The following is a 21,252-nucleotide window of genomic DNA, read 5'->3' as shown; positions in this document are numbered from 1 at the left end:
TAACTCTAACACACAAAAGTTTATTAGTAGAGGTAAAAAGAAAAATCAAATACCTTTTGTTCACTTACCGTTTTGTATTTTGTATACATTAAATAAAACGAGGTGTTTTAAGCTGGGCACCAGTGGCTCATGCCTGTAATCCTAGCTACTCAGGAGGCTGAGATCTGAGGATTGTGGTTCAAAGCCAGCCTTGGCAGAAAAGTCTGTGAGACTCTGATCTCCAATAAACCACCCAGAAAACTGGAAGTGGCACTGTGGCTCAAGGGATAGAGTGCTCACCTTGAGTCAAAGAGCTTAGGGACAGCACCCAGGCCCAGAGTTCAAGCCCCATGGCTGACCAAAAAAAAAAAAAAGTGGTTTAGGGTCAAATAACATTTTCAAATGATAAACATGAAAAATATGGAAGTTACTATTCATTAACAATTAGGGTAAAATTGGAAATTATTTTGGAATAAAGAAATAGGACCTAGGCAACATTGGAGTTTATGTGGGTTACTAAGTCATTTCTTTTTGGGGGGCTTTTCAGGTATTCCATGCTGGCCAGGCTTTCCGGTTGGGGAGATATCCTATCCATTGGCATCTGCTGGGAGATTTACAGTTTAACTCCTATGTCCGAGGCTGTGCGATTCACCAGACCTATAACAGAGCTGTTACTATCCATAACACACACCACCTTCTGGTTGAGAGGAATATTATCTATGATATCAAGGGAGGCGCATTTTTTATAGAAGATGGTATTGAACACGGAAATATTCTGCAATATAATTTGGCAGTCTTTGTGCAGCAAAGCACCAGTCTTCTGAATGATGATGTGACTCCAGCTGCATTCTGGGTAACCAACCCAAATAACACCATACGTCACAATGCAGCTGCTGGTGGCACTCACTTTGGCTTTTGGTACCGAATGAACAACCATCCTGATGGACCATCCTATGACCGAAACATCTGCCAAAAAAGAGTTCCTCTTGGGGAGTTCTTTAACAATACTGTTCATTCCCAAGGTTGGTTTGGACTGTGGATCTTTGAAGAATATTTCCCCATGCAGACAGGGTCCTGTACTTCCACAGTGCCGGTGCCTGCAATCTTTCATTCACTTACGACTTGGAATTGTCAAAAAGGAGCCGAATGGGTCAATGGTGGTGCCCTTCAGTTCCATAACTTTGTGATGGTTAATAACCACGAGGCTGGAATTGAGACGAAGAGGATTTTAGCTCCTTATGTGGGAGGATGGGGTGAAACCAATGGAGCGATGATTAAAAATGCCAAAATTGTTGGTTATCTTGAGGAACTGGGCCTAGGCTCTGCATTTTGCACGTCAAGAGGCCTTGTTCTCCCCTTTAGTGAAGGGTTGACGGTATCTTCTGTGCACTTTATGAACTTTGACCGTCCTACATGTGTAGCTTTGGGAGTGACGTCTATCACTGGAGTTTGCAATGACAGATGTGGAGGTTGGAGTACAAAATTTGTTAACATCCAGTATTTTCACACGCCAAATAAGGCCGGCTTTAGATGGGAGCATGAAGCACTACTGATTGATATAGATGGCTCACTCACAGGTAACATTTGTTCTCAGTTTGTGATAAACATAGATTGGGGGAAAATGTATTCACTCAGATGTGATTGGCTAAAACAGATTAACCAATATCACAGATCTTACCCAGCCTCAAATTTTATTAAAGAAGTTATTTTAAAATAATTCTTTAAAAAATTAATAAAATAATTCTTTAAAAAAATCAGCAAGTGTAAAAATATTACCCATGATGTTTCTGAATGAGATTCAAACTGGCAGAGGTAGCCTTCAAATATGCCCTTTTCCTCCTATGGCCACACTTGGATTTTGAGTCAATAGCAAATGTTGAGCAATATTTACAGAAATACTCTTCTACAAAGGAAGTAATTTTATTTCAAAACAATTTTATTCTATGCTCAATCATACAGTTATATATAACTGTATATATATATATACATATATATATATGTATATATATATATATATATATATATATATATATATATTTTGGTTAGTCATGAGGACTGAACTCTAGGCCTGGGCACTGTCCCTGAGCTCTTCACCTCAAGGCTAGCGCTCTACCACTTGGCCACAGCGCCACTTCTGGCTTTTTCTGTTTATGTGGTACTAAAAAATCAAATCCGGGATCTTATGCATACAAGGCAAGCACTCTACCACTAAACCACCTTCCCAGCCCACCATGATTCTTTTCTTTTTCATTTATACTCTACATTTGGACTCATTGGAAGAATGTCTTGTCTAGAAAAACTTCAGTATACATTCTAGACTTCTGTTTATTTTTTTAGCACTTCATATGTCAGATTTTCTGTAAATATTCATGGTTTCTAGAGTTTAATGTCTTTGTTCATTGTTAACAAAAAAGTCGTCTAAATAAGACTGAAAGAATATATGTACCTTGTTGAATCATACTTTTAAAAAAGAGAGCCAATTGGCAAGTAAATTGAAAGATGTAAACAATTGATTTGAAAGAATCTTCAAAAGATAAAAGAAAACTATTCTAGGTATTCAGGATGTGATTCTCAAAGTGATGACTTCTATAGCCTACTCTAATTAATTATGAATTTCGACAAGGAGAACTTTTTGATGCTTCTGATTTACAAAGATTTTGTGTAACCTATATTGGTCTACTAAATTCAGCTTCTTCTTTTAATGTTGACCATTGATTGGTTAACTGTCCAGGATCTGTGGCCATGGATTTCAGTCCTATGAGTCCTGCTTCCCAGCTCTTACATTGACTCTTACTAATGCTTCAAAACCCATGTACCTGATGCAAAATCTCTGTGGGAGTTCTTGTTCATACAAACAAAAGAAAACAATATGCTAAGATTTCTAGATTTTATTGGTAATACTATGGGTCACAGAAGGTGTGCAGTGTGGATCAGCTTTTTAAGTTTTGTAATGGAAGTAGTAATCATGCTACTTATGTTTCTTTTCCAGGGCACAAAGGGTACACTGTCATTCCATACAGCTCCTTGTTGGACCCTTCACACTGTACACAAGAGGCCCAGTGGAGTGTTGGCTTCCCTGGGTCTGTGTGTGATACCTCAGTCAGTTTCCATCGCTTAGCATTCAACAAGCCTTCTCCAGTATCTCTACTTGAAAAGGATGTGGTTCTCTCAGACTCTTTTGGTAAGGTTATTTTAAATAGCTTAAATGATCATTTAAAGATGTTTCCTTAAGCTTTTGCATTTATTCTTGAGCAGTTGCTTGGTACTTTACAGAAAGCATAATGTTTATACCAGTCCTAGCCCAAGCAGAAAACAACACACCCAGAGTGAGTGTGTGAAGAATTCGTTGATCACTCTAATATTCTGTTGACGAAGAAACCTCCTGTCAATATTATGGTGAAGAGCAATTGGCATAGCCTTTGTATCAAGACAGTAAAAACATACCAGCATTCTTAATACTGAAGCACGTTTGTTATGCTCCTGATTGACAGATGGTAAATCAATAGCTGCATACCATGGGCCAATGATGGTTGCTTTCCTACTAGTACAGACCAGTACAGACTGTACCACTACAGACACCAATGCTCCAATATCTTAGAACAGCAGATATGCTTGACATGGTTACTGACTGGGTTGTCCTAGTTTGCTGGCATAATTCCTGATTTACAGGCCATTTGAAGTAGTAAAAAGAAAGCTGAATAGGAGTGTGGTGGATATCTTGTTTCTTATGTTTTCAAATATTAGGCTGATGTACTAAATAATACCTTTATTTTGCCCCTGAAGGATTAGAAATTACTTTTAGCTTATTGCTCTCTTAGTTATTGTTCTCTCAGTCAGAATTCCATTATTCCAACTAAACCCTAAGATAATCAAGTTATAAAGAGAAAGTTTATGTTGGCCCACAGTTTTGGAAGTTTCCATCCTTGGCCTCATTTTTTTATGGTTGTGGATAAGCAGCACATCATGGTACATTGTGTGCGATGGAGGAAAAACTACAAAAAATAACAAAACACGGCAGTAGCACAATCCTCTAGAGAACACCCTCAATGGCCCAACTACCACCTCTTAAGGAGAATAGAGGAAGAAAATATACAGGAGAATTAATCAAAGGTCTCTATTTCTAAGAAACCTTTTTAAGTACTTAAGTGCTCAGTCACTCTCTCATGCCCCAAATACTACGAGGTAGGTCAGCTTCGAAGTTCTTATTAGAAAGTTTAGATACCATGACCACTGTGAAGTGACTGGACAGTTCTAGCCTCATTCCTTAACACTTCAGTCAAAACAGCATCCTTTAAATGGATTATATACAAATCAGCATTTGTTATACAGCTCAACAGACAAAAAAAAAGGCAAATTATGTTTATAGCCACTGGAAATCAAAAAATTCTGAAAATTTAGGTTCTTTAAAGAATAGAAATAAAAGTATGTTTAGGTGAATGATATTGAAAGAATTCTGTTAGCAGATTTAAACATTTTGTGTCCTCATAGTTTTTTGTCTTCATAGTTCAATAGCCATCACATTTCAGTGCTCTCTTTTTCTAAGGAATAAAGTCTCCATTTGAATTTGGAATCCCAAGTGATGGCATTTTATATTCTAATCAAATGCAATATTAAATATTTGGAACTTTCAGTAAACAAAGACCTTTTGAAAGCCATGAAGAGATTTTCACAGACTAAATAACTTGCACTTGTTAATAAAGAGGAAAATTTTAAAAGGTAAAGGTTGATATAACTTGCTTGTTTCATTTTCTGCAGGCACTAGTGTGGTTCCCTTTCAGAAGAAACGACTGACTCATATGTCTGGATGGATGGCTCTGATTCCAAATGCAAATCACATTAACTGGTATTTCAAAGGGGTGGATCATATAACCAATATATCATACACATCCACATTCTATGGATTTAAGGTATATGAAGAGCTGTAAAGTTCATTTTCTTACTCTAGACATTTTTGTTTTGCTCACATCTATTGTTGGACTCAGAAAGCTCTCATTGCTGGTGGCTCACACCGTAATCCTAGCTACTCAGGAGGCTGAGGTCTGAAGATCATGGTTCAAAGCCAGCTTGGGCAGTCCATGAGACTCTTATCTCCAATTAACCATCAAAAACCAGAAGTGGCGCTGTGGCTCAGGTGATAGAGTGCTTGCCTTGAGCTGAAGGGCTCAGGGACAGTGCCCAGGCATAGCGTTCAAGCCCCCACGACTGACTCCCCCCCAAAAAAGCCCTCATTTCAAAATTCAATCTATTAAAGTCCTGCATATCCTTCACAATCCACTCTGAATCTAGGAAGCAGCCCAAAGAGTTCATTTGAGCAAGAATAGCAAGAAGTCCTTCCATCATATGCTCATAATATTATACCAGATTAGTGCACTTGTCCTAAATTACTAGGATAAGAATTTCTGTTTATTGAATATTTAGAACATCTCAGGTGCCAATTAAGGGCTTATTATTCATTCTATAAGCAAAGTCAAACATTTAGCAAATTAGTTTTCAAAATAGTATTTATGCCTACCACAGTTATAACAATTTATAAATATTTATTTTCTATTTTTGAAAACATAATTTTGCAGATGAAATGGAAGCCTGATTAAATCCCCTTTCTCTACCTCTAACCAGTGTCCTGAATTAGCTATTTTCCTCCCATACATGTTTTCTACTTATACTATGTATTTGTACAGCCCCCCAAATCATATCCTGTACTCTTTAAAATATTTCAAACATCATAGGAATTAAATATTCTTCAAATGTAGATATACACATATACTAATTGTATTAGTGATAGATCTATTGAAATTGTTATAGTCATATAAAGTATTAATAAAATAAATATAAATAAAACTAAAACTAACATTTTTATTAGAACAATAGAAGGACAAGTAATGTCATTGAAATTAATGTATATCATGCAAGATACTAGCCTAAAAATAAACTGGTACTTTTCTGTCAATTTTTATAGGAAGAAGACTATGTAATTATATCACACAACTTCACTCAAAATCCTGATATGTTTAATGTTATTGATATGAGAAATGGTTCTTCGAATCCATTGAATTGGAATACTAGCAAGAATGGAGACTGGCATCTTGAAACAAACACTAGCACACTGTATTACTTGGGTATGTGTTCATTAGGAAGAAGCCATCATTTTACTGCCTTTCCTAAAGGATGAGAAAATTTGCCTCATAGACAAATGGGATAGACAGTGTCCAGTATGGAAGAGTTAAGAAATACTTGTTGAATGAAAATAATAGCCACTACATTTATGCTGGTAAAAGACTTGAGTTTAGGAACATCACATTTATTTTTGTAGCTACCACTAACAAACTTGTACAGGATTCTGGTCATTTATTTCACAAAGTTCTTAGGCAAGGACTATGATGGCCTATCTCCTGTTTCCCTTTTTTTTCTTATTTTAGAAAAACTGTACAAGGATAAATTTAAATCAAACCTTTTTTTCTAAGTCATTATATAGTTTGAACTCAAGGCCCCACATTCATTAGGCAGACGCTGCATCACTCAGGCCATACTCCAGATCGTTGTTGCTTTATTTTTTGATAGGCTCTTGCATTTTTGCTTAGGCCAGCCAGTATTGCCACCCTCCTCCTACTGCCGCCTATGAACCTGAGACTACAGATATACATACAGACACACAACCAGGTTTTCATCTTGGTTGAGATGGGGTCTTGCTATCTTTTTGCCTTAGCTGTCTGTCCTCAAACAGCAATTCTGTCCAGCTCTACAGGAGTAACTAAGACTGCAGAAACACACCATCATACTGAGCCTTAAAATTTAAGGCACTCATTTTTAGCAAGATGTTTTCACTTTATACTTTATATTTTTTGTAACACATTTATTTTGTTGAAATTTCTCAATACCTGTCTGTACATTTAGATAATGCAACTTTTCCATTGAGATGCTGTTATTCAAAATGCAATGGTTCTGATTACATTAAAGCACTTTCATGTTAACTCTTTACCATGTTAACTAATATTTGCTGTACTTTCAGTGTCAGGAAGAAGTGACCTTCAACAGAGTCAGCTCACTTCTGGGACTCTGGACCCTAATGTGAAAGATGTCATTATCAATTTCCAAGCTTATTGCTGTATTCTTCAAGATTGTTTTCCTGTACATCCCTCCTCAAGAAAACCAGTTCCCAGAAAACGACCAACCACTTACAAGTAAGTAGGGCTTTTGTGGTTAATGCCCTTCCATAACTCTTGACATAACCTTTTTCACCTGCCATGACTGGGTGAGATGATGATGATGCCTTTCTCTAGCACAAGGCCTTGCAGTTGATAAAGTATGTTGCTTTGCTTGGTTTTACAACCACCCTAAAGAAAACACGGGAGAATGTCACAGAAATGAAGTGTGAACATTATTGGTAATTTCACCATTGCCCATGTGAAATTTAGACTATTAGACATGGACTATTGAACAGATGCTACATACTCCAAATTACTCCTCTTGCTACTCTCTGAATGTATTCTAAATGACAGTAGAGGAAGCAGGAAGGGGTAAAAAATGCTCTAGAGACCTTGTTAAAAGATATAGGTCCATCAAAGTTATTGCACAGAATATCTTTATGCTAACTGAGGTAGCTATTATCACTACATAATTAGGAAATATGACTAGTGTAACAGATTTAGATTGCCTAAATTAGGGCATAAAACAGGTATGTGATGACATGATCATGTCATATTATAGTCCCTCTTCTCCATTATGTGAATTTGCCTCACTGGAAATAGATGTAATTGGGTTAATCAATTTCTATTGTTCAGTTAGCCATCAGAAAAAGCAGATTTTTGATTAAGAACCAGAATCTCAGGAGTAGAATATAAACCTTTAGCCATACAACACAAATGCTTGGTTTATGAGGGATTATGTTGATGGGAAATAAGAATACAAAACACATGCAGTGATGGTGATAGTGATGGCGGGATAAGAAGAAAGAGTTGCTAATCTAGATGAAAATTAGTTTAAAATTATTGAACATATTACCATTCAGATTATATATATATTAATGGAACTAAACAACAACAAACAGCTGCGTGAAGGTGGCTCATTCCTGTAATCCTAGCTACTCAGGAGGCTGAGGACTGCAGTTCAAAGCTAGTCCCAGCAGGAAAGTCTATGAGACTCTTATCTCCAATTAACCACCAGAAAACTGGAAGTGGCGCTATGGCTCAAGTGAAGAGCTGAGGGACAGTGCCCGGCCCAGAGTTCAAGCCCCAGAACCAACAATATAAATGAATATATATATATATATATACATACATACATACATACATATATTGAATCTGCACAAGTTCTGTGAACATTTTCCACTAAGGAAATGTCATCAACTTTACAACAATTTGAATTAGCAGATAGTTTCTGGAAGGCATAGTCATGAAAAGAGACTGAATACATTTTCCATGTTTATTTCAACTTAAGACATGGAGCCTTCATTCTGATTGCCCGCCAACTTCTTCCACCCTGCCACTATATTCAGGGCCAACATTTACTCATCTTTGGCAATTCAAATACCAGTTATTCTTTCCCCCTCTATACACACCCCAGAATCTATCCAAGTACATCGTCCATCTCATTTCACACGAAATAAGATCATGTTATGGCCCCTCAAACATGAAGGACACATTTAATTTACTTTTCACTTTTTCGATCATGTGAAATCTCATAAGGAAATGGAGCAACTGACTATAGAGACAAAATTAGGTTATATCACAATAACAATTTAGTGGAAAAAGTAATTCATGTTGTGAGAAGAAAGTTTTGTTCAGTAGAAAAAAGCTATCTATATACATGTATACATATACACAGCATATAGAGAGAGAATAAATACTATATATACATATATAGTATGTGTGCTAAGTATTTTCCTTGTTGTATAAATTAGTTGTCTAATTAGTAAAATTATAAACTATCGAATTCACATTCTATCATCTTAAACAGGTGGTATAATGCTACTAAACATATAGACATAATTGATGGAAATATTTCTCTTCTGCTTTCAGTTTGTGGTCCAATGATTCCTTTTGGCAATCATCTCCAGAAAATAATTATACTATACCCCATCCAGGAGCAAGTGTGATTATTCCTGAAGGTAAATACACAAATATAGATAGGATAGATGTTTGTGCTTATGTAACTTAATACTACCACAGATAGATACCTCAGTTAATAAGGTTTCTACCTTCATGCATTCCACCTTGGGAAAAGAGTACATCTGAAGAGGGGCAGTATAATTTGTGGCCCTGATATGAATCAAATTCTTCTGGGTTCTGTATAAGTTTAATCCTGACTGTTAACAGTAATATAAACTGGGCAGCATGGAGATGCCTATTATGCCAGCTGCTCAAGTGTGTGAGAAACAGGAAGATTGCTTGAACCCAAAAGGTCAAGTATTTACTTGACCCAAAAGGTCAAGAATTTACTTACTTGACCGAAAGGTCAAGTAAGTAAATTCAGTAACATTGTCTATGAGTGACAGGATTGTATAAAAAGATAGGTCATAAACTTCACACCCAAGATACACTGATAAGCTTGTTCATGTTTTACCATAGGCCATAGCTAGTGGTTTACAATATTTATATGTACTGTTTTACAGGAACCTGGATTGTAGCTGACACAGATTTGCCATCAATGGAAAGGCTCATAGTTTGGGGTGTTCTAGAACTGGAAGATAAATCCAAAGTGGGCACTGCAGGGCCTTCTTACAGAAGAGTTGTTTTGAATGCTACCTACATATCAGTGCAGGTCAGCATAATATATTTCAATTTGTATCTTTCTCAAGCAAATTCTGATCTCTAGATTTATTGAGATAATAACAATAGAACATACTCAATTGTGAATAAAAATTGAAGCTGTTTTAGCCCAGGAAATGTGAGCCTCTAGTACATCCAGAATTATTCTGCCTCTCCTTAAATTGTGAACTCAACATACCTTAAGGATTAATGATCAAGATATGTTGAATATAAGGTTGGCCTGGTTTCAATTCTTCTTAAAACATTTTCATTGCTATTAGGTATGTTGAACAATGAGCTTGAGCCAACAATTAGTCCCTAGGAGCTCCAGTAAAAAGCAAAAGTAATTCAAGAATTTTTAAAAAGAAAGAATATTTTATTTTATTTTTTTAAATTTAATTTTATTTTATTTGTGAACATACTGTACAGAAGGGAGAAAGAATATTTTAAATACCTATTGTTGGAGCAATCATAGCCTTATCTCATAAACCTCAAATTGTTTATAAAGGATAAAGAATGGCTAAGCCACAAAGCTATTAAGCACAATTTTGTAAAAAGCAAGGAGGGAGAGCAGGAGAAAACAAGGGGTAACAGATTTCGACAAGAAATAAGCTCATTGTCTTATTTATGTAATTATAACACCTCTGTACATCCCCTTTACAATAAAATAAAATTTATAAAAAGAAAGTTCTTAGGTTTGCTTTGAGAAGGAGATAAAACCAAGCAACATAGTCTTGGATGCTGTAAAGGGTATAACATATGGTCTTTGTAGTAAATTGAAGATACTACTGATTTTTTCATTATTTGTTTGTTGGGTAACCTTGAATAAGTTATTTGTCCTTTTTCAGCATCAGAGATTAGAGTAAATCTTAAACTGTGTAATTAACATATACAAAGCCTTTTCTGTTATATGTGGCATAGAATCAACAAGCATGTAGTGGTGGCTATTGGGATTAACAATGATGCGTGATAAATGTCATAGTTCAGATATGTGTCACATATATATTCTGCATATGGCATATTGCATCCGGATACAATATGGTCTGTTCAAACACATGTGTTTAGGTGTTAAAGTATTGCAATTTTAGGTCCAATTCTGATAGTAAGTAAATACTGATTTTGACCTTGGAAAAAGCATTTATATTACCCTAAAGTAAATGGGTTGACCTAACTTCCATTTTCAATATTGCTATAACAAAATGCAGTTATTTGCCAGACACTGGTGGCTCATGCCTATAATCTTAACTACTTGGTAGGCTGTGATCTGGGGTTTGCAATCCAGATTCTTCTCTCCAATAAACTTCAAAAAAGTTGGAGATGGAGCTGTGGCTCAAGTGGTAGAATGCTAGCCTCGAGTAAAAAAGAGCTCAGAACAGCAGCTAGTCCCTAAATGATAGCCATATGATGGGTGTGGGTACATACACACACACACACACACACACAAACCACATTTATTCTCTCTAGGGGAGACTTCCATTTACTTTCTAGTTCTAGTTCTTTTTTAGTGGATGAAATACTTTCAGCTCAATTTTTAAAAATTTAACAATTTTCTGCTTCACCGCAGGGAGGTAGATTAATCGGTGGCTGGGAAGATAACCCTTTTAAAGGAGAATTACAGATTGTTCTTAGAGGAAATCATACTACTCCAGAATGGGCTCTTCCAGAAGGACCAAATCAAGGGGCAAAGGTCTTAGGTATGTGTCTACATATAGCAAATGTGCCTTGGCAGTTTTCAGAGGCTACTTTTAAATATGTAGCACTAGAGTGCATAACTCATGTCACAGTTTTTTATAGTAAAGAGTCATATAAGTCGTAGAAAAATTTTAAAAAACTAAAACAGAAATAGATGCACATATTTAAATTAAAATGTAATATATTATAAAACCAAATTTAAATAAAACCAAATTTAACAAGGTTAAATTAACAAATATGTGTGGATATTATTTGGCTAGTCTAGTTGTCTTTATTATCTTTCCTGATACAGCCATAATACTCTTGATTTTAGTGATTTTCTCTTAAAAGTCCATTTCCTTTATTTATTTATTTTTTCTGGTTGGTCAAGAGGCTTGAACTCAGGGCCTGCGAACTGTCCCTGAGCTTTTGTGCTCAAGGCAAGAGCTCTACCACAACTCTAGCCACAACTCTAAAGTCCATTTTCTTAATAATAAGTGGATCCATTGATTCTGCTGTTAATTACCCAATAGCAGCTGTGGTTGAGATTAATTTCCCAGGGTTAATAATGTACTGTGCATATTTCTTCTTGAGCCTAGAAAGCAAAGGACCTGAAAGTGTTTAATGTGATCACAGTGAAAGCCAACTTTTATTGCATATTTATTTAGAAGGCACATATAAACAAATACTATTGCTTCACCATACAATTTTTTTTTTTTTTTTGCCAGTCATGGGGCCTGAACTCTGGGCCTGGGCGCTGTCCCTCAGCTCTTCAGCTCAAGGCTAGCACTCTACCACTTGAGCCACAGCGCCACTTCCAGCTTTTTTTTTTTTTCTTTTTGCTTATGTGGTGCTGAGGAACCTAACCCAGGGCCTCTGGCATGCAAGGCATGCACTCTACCACTGAGCCACCTTCCCAGCCCCTCACCATACAATTTTTAAAACTTACCCATGAAGGGGATTTTAAAATGGCTCAAGATTGAATTAGCTCTCTGCTAGCATTCCTCAGGAAGCAGACAAATTCCATCTTAAGTACATTTATATATATTTATATATCTGTTTTCATGTGTTTGTTTTTATTTCAACAGTAATTTCAAATAATATATAACCTTTTCAGCAAAAATATTCAGAGAAAATATGTATCTTTCCAATTGTACTCTCTTAAGGAAGCTAGTATTGTTAATAATTTTCATGTGTATGCCCATTTAAAAAATTTGTTCCCGTATTTATATTTTAAATAGTTATTAGAGGGAGCTGTATTGTTCCTCTTAACAAAATTAAATTAAATACATTACAATGCAATGTCTTCAAGTAATATTATAGAAAATTTTCTAGATAAATACTTTATTTTATAGAACATTACCCCTTAGTATTAATGTTAAAATTCATTTAATCATTCTCCCATTGATGTACATAGTGGGGTAATTCTTTTTAGAATTTCTAAATATTATTACACATCTACATATTGTATACTTTATTTCATTGTTTTCTTTTTATCTATCATTTGTCATTTTGAAAATAGACTGATATACAAAGTTAAAGGATGTAAATAATTTTCAAAGGACTTTTAAAAGAAAACATATAAAGGAATTCATACAATTCATACATATCAGAGAAACATAAATTTTTTATTTTGGGTCCAGTTGTGGGGCCTGAACTCTGGGCCTGGGTGCTGTCCCTCAGCTCTTCAGCTCAAGGCTAGCGCTCTACCACTCAAGCCACAGCACCACTACCGGCTTTTTTCTTTTTTGCTTATGTGGTGCTGAGGAATCGAACCCAGGGCCTTATGCATGCACGGCAAATGCTCTATCACTGAGCCACCTTCCCAGCCCGGAAACATAAATTTTTTATATTTGCATTGAAAAATTTCTGTCATATGGACTACATTCCTAGAAATGTCACATCTTTTAGCACAGAGCCTTCATTTATTCATTAAATCTTGAATATTCAATTACTTATTAAAATGTATTCATGAATGGTCTCACTTTATCCTAGCATTTAACTCAGCACTGTGTGGTGCAAAAGTAGCAATGATTTTTCTCTTCAGGGGTGTTTGGTGAGCTGGATCTTCATGGACTTCCTCGTTCAATCTATAAAACTAAACTGTCGGAAACTGCAGAGGCAGGTTCCAAGGTCCTATCCCTGGTGGATGCTGTGGATTGGCAGGTAGAGAAAATATTGTGCAGTATAAAATGCATACAGAAGGGTCTACTTAAAAATGTTTCTTCTCTCTTTATGAACATTTTTTGCTTGTGTGATCGATTGTCTAGATGAGAAATGTGGATTTTACAATCATCTCACATAGGGATGACCTGAGATTACACAATTTTTAAATGTGTACCAAAATTGTGGTCTGAAAGCTTCTTTAGAATACATAAATAATATTGTACATTTGTTAATGTGAAAGAAAAACTTGAAGATTGCTAGTGAAAGTATTAGTTCATAACACATTCTTTCAAAAGAGATAATGTAATTATTTTAAATGCATTTATTGTTATATTGGTTACCTCTTCTAGTTTATTATTTTATCTGTTAAGCATTTGGAAAGAAACAAAGCCCAAAAATTTTCAAATAATGCTTGTGTTGAGTGGATATTTTGACAGTAGATATTTTGATTTTATAAATGGTAAATTCACAAGTTAGAATTCTTATTACCAAACAAGCATATGTACTTATAGAGACCTAACTGTACACTTTATTCTGATACTGCGATTGCCAATCAGATATACATTTAAAATTATTTAATAGTTGTTACTAAGAAATATAAACTTGTTTTCAAAAATGTTCTTGAATTTGGCACTTGAAATTTTTCTAAGGAGGGAGAAGAGATTGTGATAACGACCACAAGCTATGATCTCCACCAGACAGAAACTAGAAGTATTGTTAAAATCCTGCATGGTCACAAAATTCTCATTCTCAATGATAGCCTTTCCTTCACTCACCTAGGTAAGTGTCCGCTCTTTAACAAAATGGATAGTTTGTTTAAAAATGTGAAGGTGTTCATGTGTTAGTGTTCTTCCCCATGATTATAGTTCTTTGCTAAAGCATGTTACATATATTTTCATAGTGCAATTTACCCAGATTGGCTCTCGTACCAAATTGGTACTACTAGTTATGCATTGGCTATCATACAGGTTGCTATATGCATTCACTGCTTCACTCATTCATTTAAGCAAAGCTCTACTGTGTCACTCAATGGAATTAAGACCCTAACACCTTCTTTACTAAACAAGCTACTAGCTAATTCTTATGCACCATGGAATTTTAAAACCCTGATCCAAAAGCAAAGGTTGTCCTCACTTGTCTCATGGACATCTTCAGCTATCACTTCCTTTTCACAAAGTACTATGCAAGCTGAAACTGTAATTCTTGGGGAAATATGCACATTGGTATTCTCTGATGAAGTTTTTTTTAATCATTTAAATTAAAGTAGGACCTTCCTAAAACCCCAGTCTTTCTGTATTTTACTTGCACTTTTCAATCACATCTCAGAAAATGTGAACAGACAAGGAAACTACAAAACCCCTCAAAGACTCTAATGTCCATGAGAAGTCCAGCAGTGAGGGCAATAGGATGGACCTGGGAGCCCTGGGTGTGCATATAAATGAAACTTAAAAGAACTTTTATCATCACACAGCACGTGTCTGTGCCTATCATTCTATATCACATTTTTTTTCTTGAAATCAAAAGAAAAAGGTTTTGTTGAAGAACCTTTGATTGATTATAAAACACTTGGTATAATTCATTAGAAAGCAGCTGGGCAAGTGGCACTGTGGCTCAAGTGGTAGAGCACTCGCCTTGAGCTGAAGAGCACAGGGACAGCGTCCAAGCCCAGAGTTCAAGCCCCAGGACCAACCAAGAAGAAAGAAAAAAAGAAAGAAAGCAGCTGGGTCTTTAGAGACTGACATTTATGGATTATTTCACTAAAAGTTCTAAATATTCTCTTTGTTTGGAATGTACCTGTTTGCCATAAGGTTTTAGATAAGGTTTCTAGAAACAGTAAAACTTGTGTTTTACAAATCACTAAGAGGTAAATGTGCAGATAGTATATACTAATAAAGAATTATGAATAATTAATAATTACAAAGAATTGTTATTAATATACAATGTGCCATAGGAAAAGTGGGGTTAATCCAGATTTAGAGGTCAGAACAAAAGATATCTGTGTATTGTTCATTCTTATGACTTTGGGCAACACTTTTTTTCTCATTTTAACTCTTTATCTATTAAAATTAAACTACTTGCATTGCTGAAAACAATATTTTCTCGTATAATTTGGAGTGACTGAAACTGCCTTAAATACTTGTTAAGCAATGTCTGTAATTGCTGATTACTATAATTTTCTTGGTGCAATGAGAGGAAATATTTTTTCCTTTGCATTTATAAACAAAAGTTTATCTTTTTTATAAATAAAAGGCTATCTTAATATCAGCCTGCCATATATATGTTCATCATGCAAATCTAAGCACTTTATGTATTTTTCATATTAGACAATTATTTAGCCTATCAACTACACAGAAATTAATAAAAACATATTTCTTAGCATTGACATTGATTTAGCCCACTTTATGTTGCAGCTGAAAGATACCATGTCCCTGAAACAGGTCAGAGCTACACATTAGCCGCTGATGTTGGGATACTGAGTAGGAACATCAAAGTAATTGGTGAAGATTACCCAGGCTGGTCCAAGGACTCTTTTGGTGCACGTATTTTGGTTGGCTCATTCATGGGGAATATGATGACTTTCCAAGGTTGGTACGAATTTAGTTTTTTTTTCCTAAGTAAAATATAGCCTTTTGTTTAGTTCTTCCATACTTCTCACTTTTTATAGGAATAAATGGAAAAATAAAACTTGAAGAGTGATTATATAACTCAAGTATTACACTTGAACTAAATTCTCTCAGATTATTGTCTGTATTTTTATAGATAATCAAAAGTAGAAAACTAATAATGACCTTAAGTAAAAGCTAAAGAAGCCTCTCATCAAAACAGAAATCATTTTATAGTAAGTCCAACAGATCATCTATTACTTTTAAGGAAAATTTCAAACATATGCCAAAAATAGAACAGCATAACAAATTCATGCAATCAGCACTTTCAAATTTTTCAATTTTGCTGGTTTTGTTTTATCTAAATCATTGTCTTAAAACTTTTGGGTTCTACTTTTTAAGTTATGTTCATTTATTAACACCAAATGATATTTCTAATTTCTCCAGTTTTCCTCTGCATCATGTCTCCCCTTTTATGTGCATTATTTGCTCAAAGCAGAAACTAAATAACATGCACATTGATACCAGTTACAAGTCTTAAATCTTTGATTCATTTCTCTTTTATGATGATGTATTTATTTTTTAAGACAAGTGATTTTTTCCTATAGAGTTCCCCACAATTTAGAATCCAATTATAGCCTTCCCTGAATTGAACTTGTCCCTGCCCATCCTGTAATTCTTGAACATAAGCTTCAGAGATGGGGTCTTGGACAATTTTGGGGGCAAGAATTCTCTAGAGTTGCTGATACTGTGTGTGTGTGTGTGTGAAAAGAGGGGTTACAATTACAGGGGCAAGGCAATGAGTGCATTTCTTATTAAGCATTATTTCCTCTTGCTTTGTTTCCCCTTCTCATTCCTTCCCATCTCCCCTCCACCCCCACGCCAAAATTGTAAAGTTCTTTTTTTGACATAACATCTTGTACATCTCATTGTTGTAATTTTTCTAACAGTAAGCATCTATGATTGTTTCTCCTTTTGTGGTGTTAGCAGACTTTAATAATTATTGTCTAGGTCAGAGAGCTTTAAATCCTTACCACTAGTAATCTAATTATCATTTAATCTCAAAGCTTTAAAAGGGTGGTAGTAATCATTTTAGCCTGATTTCTATTATTATTCCTGTGTTGTCTACCATATATTCAATCTCTGCAACATGGATTTTAAGACAGGCTTTTCCATCCTAGTCAGAATGACTCTTTTCCAATGCATCTTATTAGATATCAGGTTTGGGAAGAAGAAATATCCTTTACTGATATTTTCCAATCAGGAAATTCCATACCTCAGTTTCCTTTCCTACAAGACAGGAAGAGGGAGAGTTCAAAATAATAGAATGCTAATAAGAATTATTGTTTTACAAAAAAAAGATACTTGGGTTTGAAATCAGAACCTAATGCCTGTTAGATAGACATACTACTCTCCAGCCCAAATTAGTTGGATTAAACGACACATTGCTTAAGTCTGATTCTCTTTACAACCTGTAACTTCATTGACTCAGTCCTATCCACATATCTGAATTGTAGCTTTTGCCTAATTGTAAAAATTGTGGACCTTTGTATTATTTTTCTGTAATAAAATACCTATGGCTGGGCACTGAGGATTGCGGTTCAAAGCCAGCCTGGACAGGAAAATCCATGAGACTCTTATCTCCAATAATATAAGCAATAAGGTTTTTTGTTTTTTTGTGTTTTATTATGTACTATGTGAAGTTATTTATTTTTCCCTTTATTTATCCCCAGTTTTCATTGTTTTTTATTTTGGTACCCTGTGTCTTGTATATATATTTATCTGATTTGGGGGAGGTAAGAGGAATAACAAAATGGTGAAATGAACTACAAAGGGTCAAATGCAATAGAAAACTGGAATTGGCACTGTTGCTCAAGTGGTAGAGTGCTGGCATTGAGCTGAAGAGCTGAGGGAGAGCACCCAGACCCAGAATTCAAGCCCCGTGACCAACAAAAACAATAAAATAAATAAAATAAAATATCTCTGGTCATCATATAGTAAACTAGTTTAAACATGCTTAGTACATTAGCACTTCAGAGGTCATAAATAAAATATCAATATAGTTGAGAATTTTTTTAATTTGCCTTTAAAGTAAACATATGGCTTTTGCTTTATTTTATCACAAATTCAAGACAAATATAGATTTTTTTTAATCAGGCACTTGGCATAGAGTAATCTCTCATAGGTTTTCATTGCTATTATTACTAATATAAAAGTATAAATCTATAAATTATAACTCTAGATTAGTGGTCATATATAAATTACTGTCACTTCTATGGTAATATGACAAACCAGTGAGGAGTTGGCAATACATATACTGAGAGGGATTCTGGAAGCTAATACCATTAGTATAAGTGCTAAGCTCATTTTTTTCTCTCTTGACAGGAAGATCTTTTATTTTTAGTATTAATATGGTCTTTATTAAAGATCTATAATAGCTGGAAATGTGGCATGCTTTGCCACAAAATATTTACTTTTTAATTTTATTTTATTGTAGAGGTGATATACAGAGGGGTTACAATCATGTAAGTACAGTTATGAGTACATTTCTTGTCAAACACTGTTACTCCCTCTCCCTCATTATCTCCCATTGTCCCTTCTCCCCACTTTCTTCACTCCCCCAAGTTGTAAAATTCATTTTCAACAAAGTGTCTTGTGGGTCTCACTATTGCATTTGACCCTTTGTAGTTCATTTCACCATTTTGTTATTCCTCTTATCTCCCCCAAATCAGATAAATGTATATACAAGACACAGGGTACCAAAATAAAAAACAATGAAAACTGGGGATAAATAAAGGGAAAAATAAATAACTTCACACAGTACATAATAAAACACAAAAAACCTTATTGCTTATATTTTGGAGATCATTTTGATTAGCATCATTCTATATGGTCATATGTGCATAGCTATTCAGCTATTGTGATCTCTGCTAGGACTATCCTAGACATATACTAATTATTACAAATAAGGGAGTATAAGCTCTTTGTAGCAACAATAATGAAATGACAAGTAAATTATATTTGAAGACTTACTATTTTTAATGGACAAATTTACCCTCAAGGGGAAGAAAATTAGGCCTTGAGAGAAAACAATTAGCTATTGCAATCATATGTGGTCTTTCAAAAGATACTATGTTTTAAAATACTTATATATGTATAATCAACATTTTATAATTAAACGAGGAAAGAATCCATTGGGGGGAAATCATCTAAGAAGAAAGGCAATGGGAGAAAAAATGTTGAAAAATTCTACATTTCTTGGATTGAAAAAAACAATACTAATGAGGTTTTCAACAGAAATTTTGAATAGTGTGTGTAGCTTTTCAAAAATGTTTTACTCTGTTTTAGGAAATTTTTTTCTTGTCTCCTACCCTAGGAAATGCAAGAATAAGTAATGTGGAATTTTATCATAGTGGTCAGGAAGGCTTCAGAGACAGCACAGATCCAAGATATGCTATAACATTTCTTAACCTAGGACAGGTTTGTATTTAATTTTTGTGCATGTTCAACATAAAATGTTTATATCTTCATTTACTTAACTATATAGCTACATCTTCAAGTAGTTGCAATTATAGTTCTAATACAATCAAACTTTCTTGGATATATTTCCCATCAACATTTTTAGATTCATAGTAGTATTTGATTCATTTCATCCATTGATTTTCAGTTCTATAAGAACCATAAAAAATGTAACAGAATTAAGGTCTGAATAGTGATTCAAATCCCTGCTTTCTGTTGCAATCACAAGGAATAACAATGTCTATTACATGATGTCTATTAAATGAAGTGAGTGCTGCTTAATTTTCTCAAAAGACAAACATATCTATATATCTGTATCTCCACCAAAGTTTGAGACTTTGGAAGATGAGAGGGACATATTTCTTAGAAGAAATAAAACAAAATAGTGGAGCTTTATAGTTGAAATCTCTGACTTTCTTTCCTTTTCTTTTTCTTTTTTGTCAGTCATGGGCCTTGAACTGTGGGCTTGAGCTCTGTCCCTCAGCTCTTCAGCTCAAGGCTAGTACTCTACCAGTTGAGCCACAGTGCCACTTCCAGTTTTCTGAGTGATTTACTGGAGATGAGTCTCATAGACTTTCCTGCCCAGGCTGGCTTTTAACCGCAATCCTCATATCTCAGCCTCCTGAGTAGCTACAGTGAGCTACCAGTACCTGGCGAAATCTCTAACTTTCTTACCAACTCATTCCTAACCATGCTTAAATTGGGAACCCTTGCTTAGAGCACTTTTATATGTAATACATTAGTCAAAAAATAATTTTTACCCTTTGGTATTTTGCAGATGAAAATATAAATACACTTGAGAATTTTCTGATCTGCACTTTAAAAGCAAATGTAATTTTAGTTTATTTAATTATAAATTTAAGATATATGTAAATTTCCCAGAATCAAACACTATTGGGAAATCATCTCTTTTTATGGAAAAGTAAATTGAGTATGATCAGGTTTGCTTACCAAAAAATTATTTCAAGGTTTTTCTTTAAGTATACTGGTATTACTACTACTACTACTACTACAGTAGTAGTAGAAGTAGTTTTTTGGTGGGTCTGGGGTTTGTATTGAGGGCCTAGGACTTGAGAGGTAGATGTGCTTCTGCTGAGCTTTGCCTCCAGTCCTTTTTCACACTATGTTTGATACATAATTTCACTTTTTTCCCAGAAGCATACTTGGGCCTCAATCTTCCTATTTTGTGTTTCTCATCATAGCTATGATGACAAATAGACATCACCAAACGCAACTATCGGTTGAGAAAGGATAGAAGTTGTATACCATGGCTGGTGTCACCCCATAATCCTACTTCCTAAACAATTAGATTATAGGCATGACCAACAGTACTTGACAATTCTACATTTTAAATATTCTCAGAGTCTCAATGTTTTATAGGTCCAAGAACATGGCTTGTCTTATGTTCGAGGATGCTCTTTTCACCATGGCTTCTCCCCAGCAATTGGCGTGTTTGGGACAGATGGATTGGATATAGATGACAACATTATTCACTTTACAGTAGGGGAAGGTAATGTACCTTCAGAGGTAATCTTATCTGTAAACTCTAGAGCCAAGCTGTTCAAAGGATC

General features: G+C 34.9%; 1 protein-coding gene across 1 annotated transcript in view; it reads left to right on the top strand.

Annotated features, from left to right (window-relative positions):
* Positions 1-21,252, top strand: part of Pkhd1l1 (polycystic kidney and hepatic disease 1 (autosomal recessive)-like 1) — a 153,502-nt gene that overhangs the window by 101,471 nt on the left and 30,779 nt on the right. Inside the window, exons 49-61 of the mRNA XM_013012469.1 lie at positions 527-1,556; positions 2,969-3,160; positions 4,735-4,886; positions 5,936-6,095; positions 6,986-7,157; positions 8,994-9,082; positions 9,587-9,735; positions 11,287-11,416; positions 13,441-13,559; positions 14,210-14,339; positions 15,971-16,144; positions 19,539-19,642; positions 21,062-21,191. Coding sequence (XP_012867923.1) covers positions 527-1,556; positions 2,969-3,160; positions 4,735-4,886; positions 5,936-6,095; positions 6,986-7,157; positions 8,994-9,082; positions 9,587-9,735; positions 11,287-11,416; positions 13,441-13,559; positions 14,210-14,339; positions 15,971-16,144; positions 19,539-19,642; positions 21,062-21,191 — 2,731 coding nt within the window. The remainder of the gene's footprint in view (positions 1-526; positions 1,557-2,968; positions 3,161-4,734; positions 4,887-5,935; positions 6,096-6,985; positions 7,158-8,993; positions 9,083-9,586; positions 9,736-11,286; positions 11,417-13,440; positions 13,560-14,209; positions 14,340-15,970; positions 16,145-19,538; positions 19,643-21,061; positions 21,192-21,252) is intronic.

This window comes from Dipodomys ordii, unplaced genomic scaffold (assembly GCF_000151885.1).
Source record: "Dipodomys ordii isolate 6190 unplaced genomic scaffold, Dord_2.0 Scaffold17, whole genome shotgun sequence".
Lineage (NCBI taxonomy): Eukaryota > Metazoa > Chordata > Mammalia > Rodentia > Heteromyidae > Dipodomys > Dipodomys ordii.
Note: the sequence above shows the minus strand (reverse complement) of the source record. Positions and strands in the feature narration are given on the sequence as shown.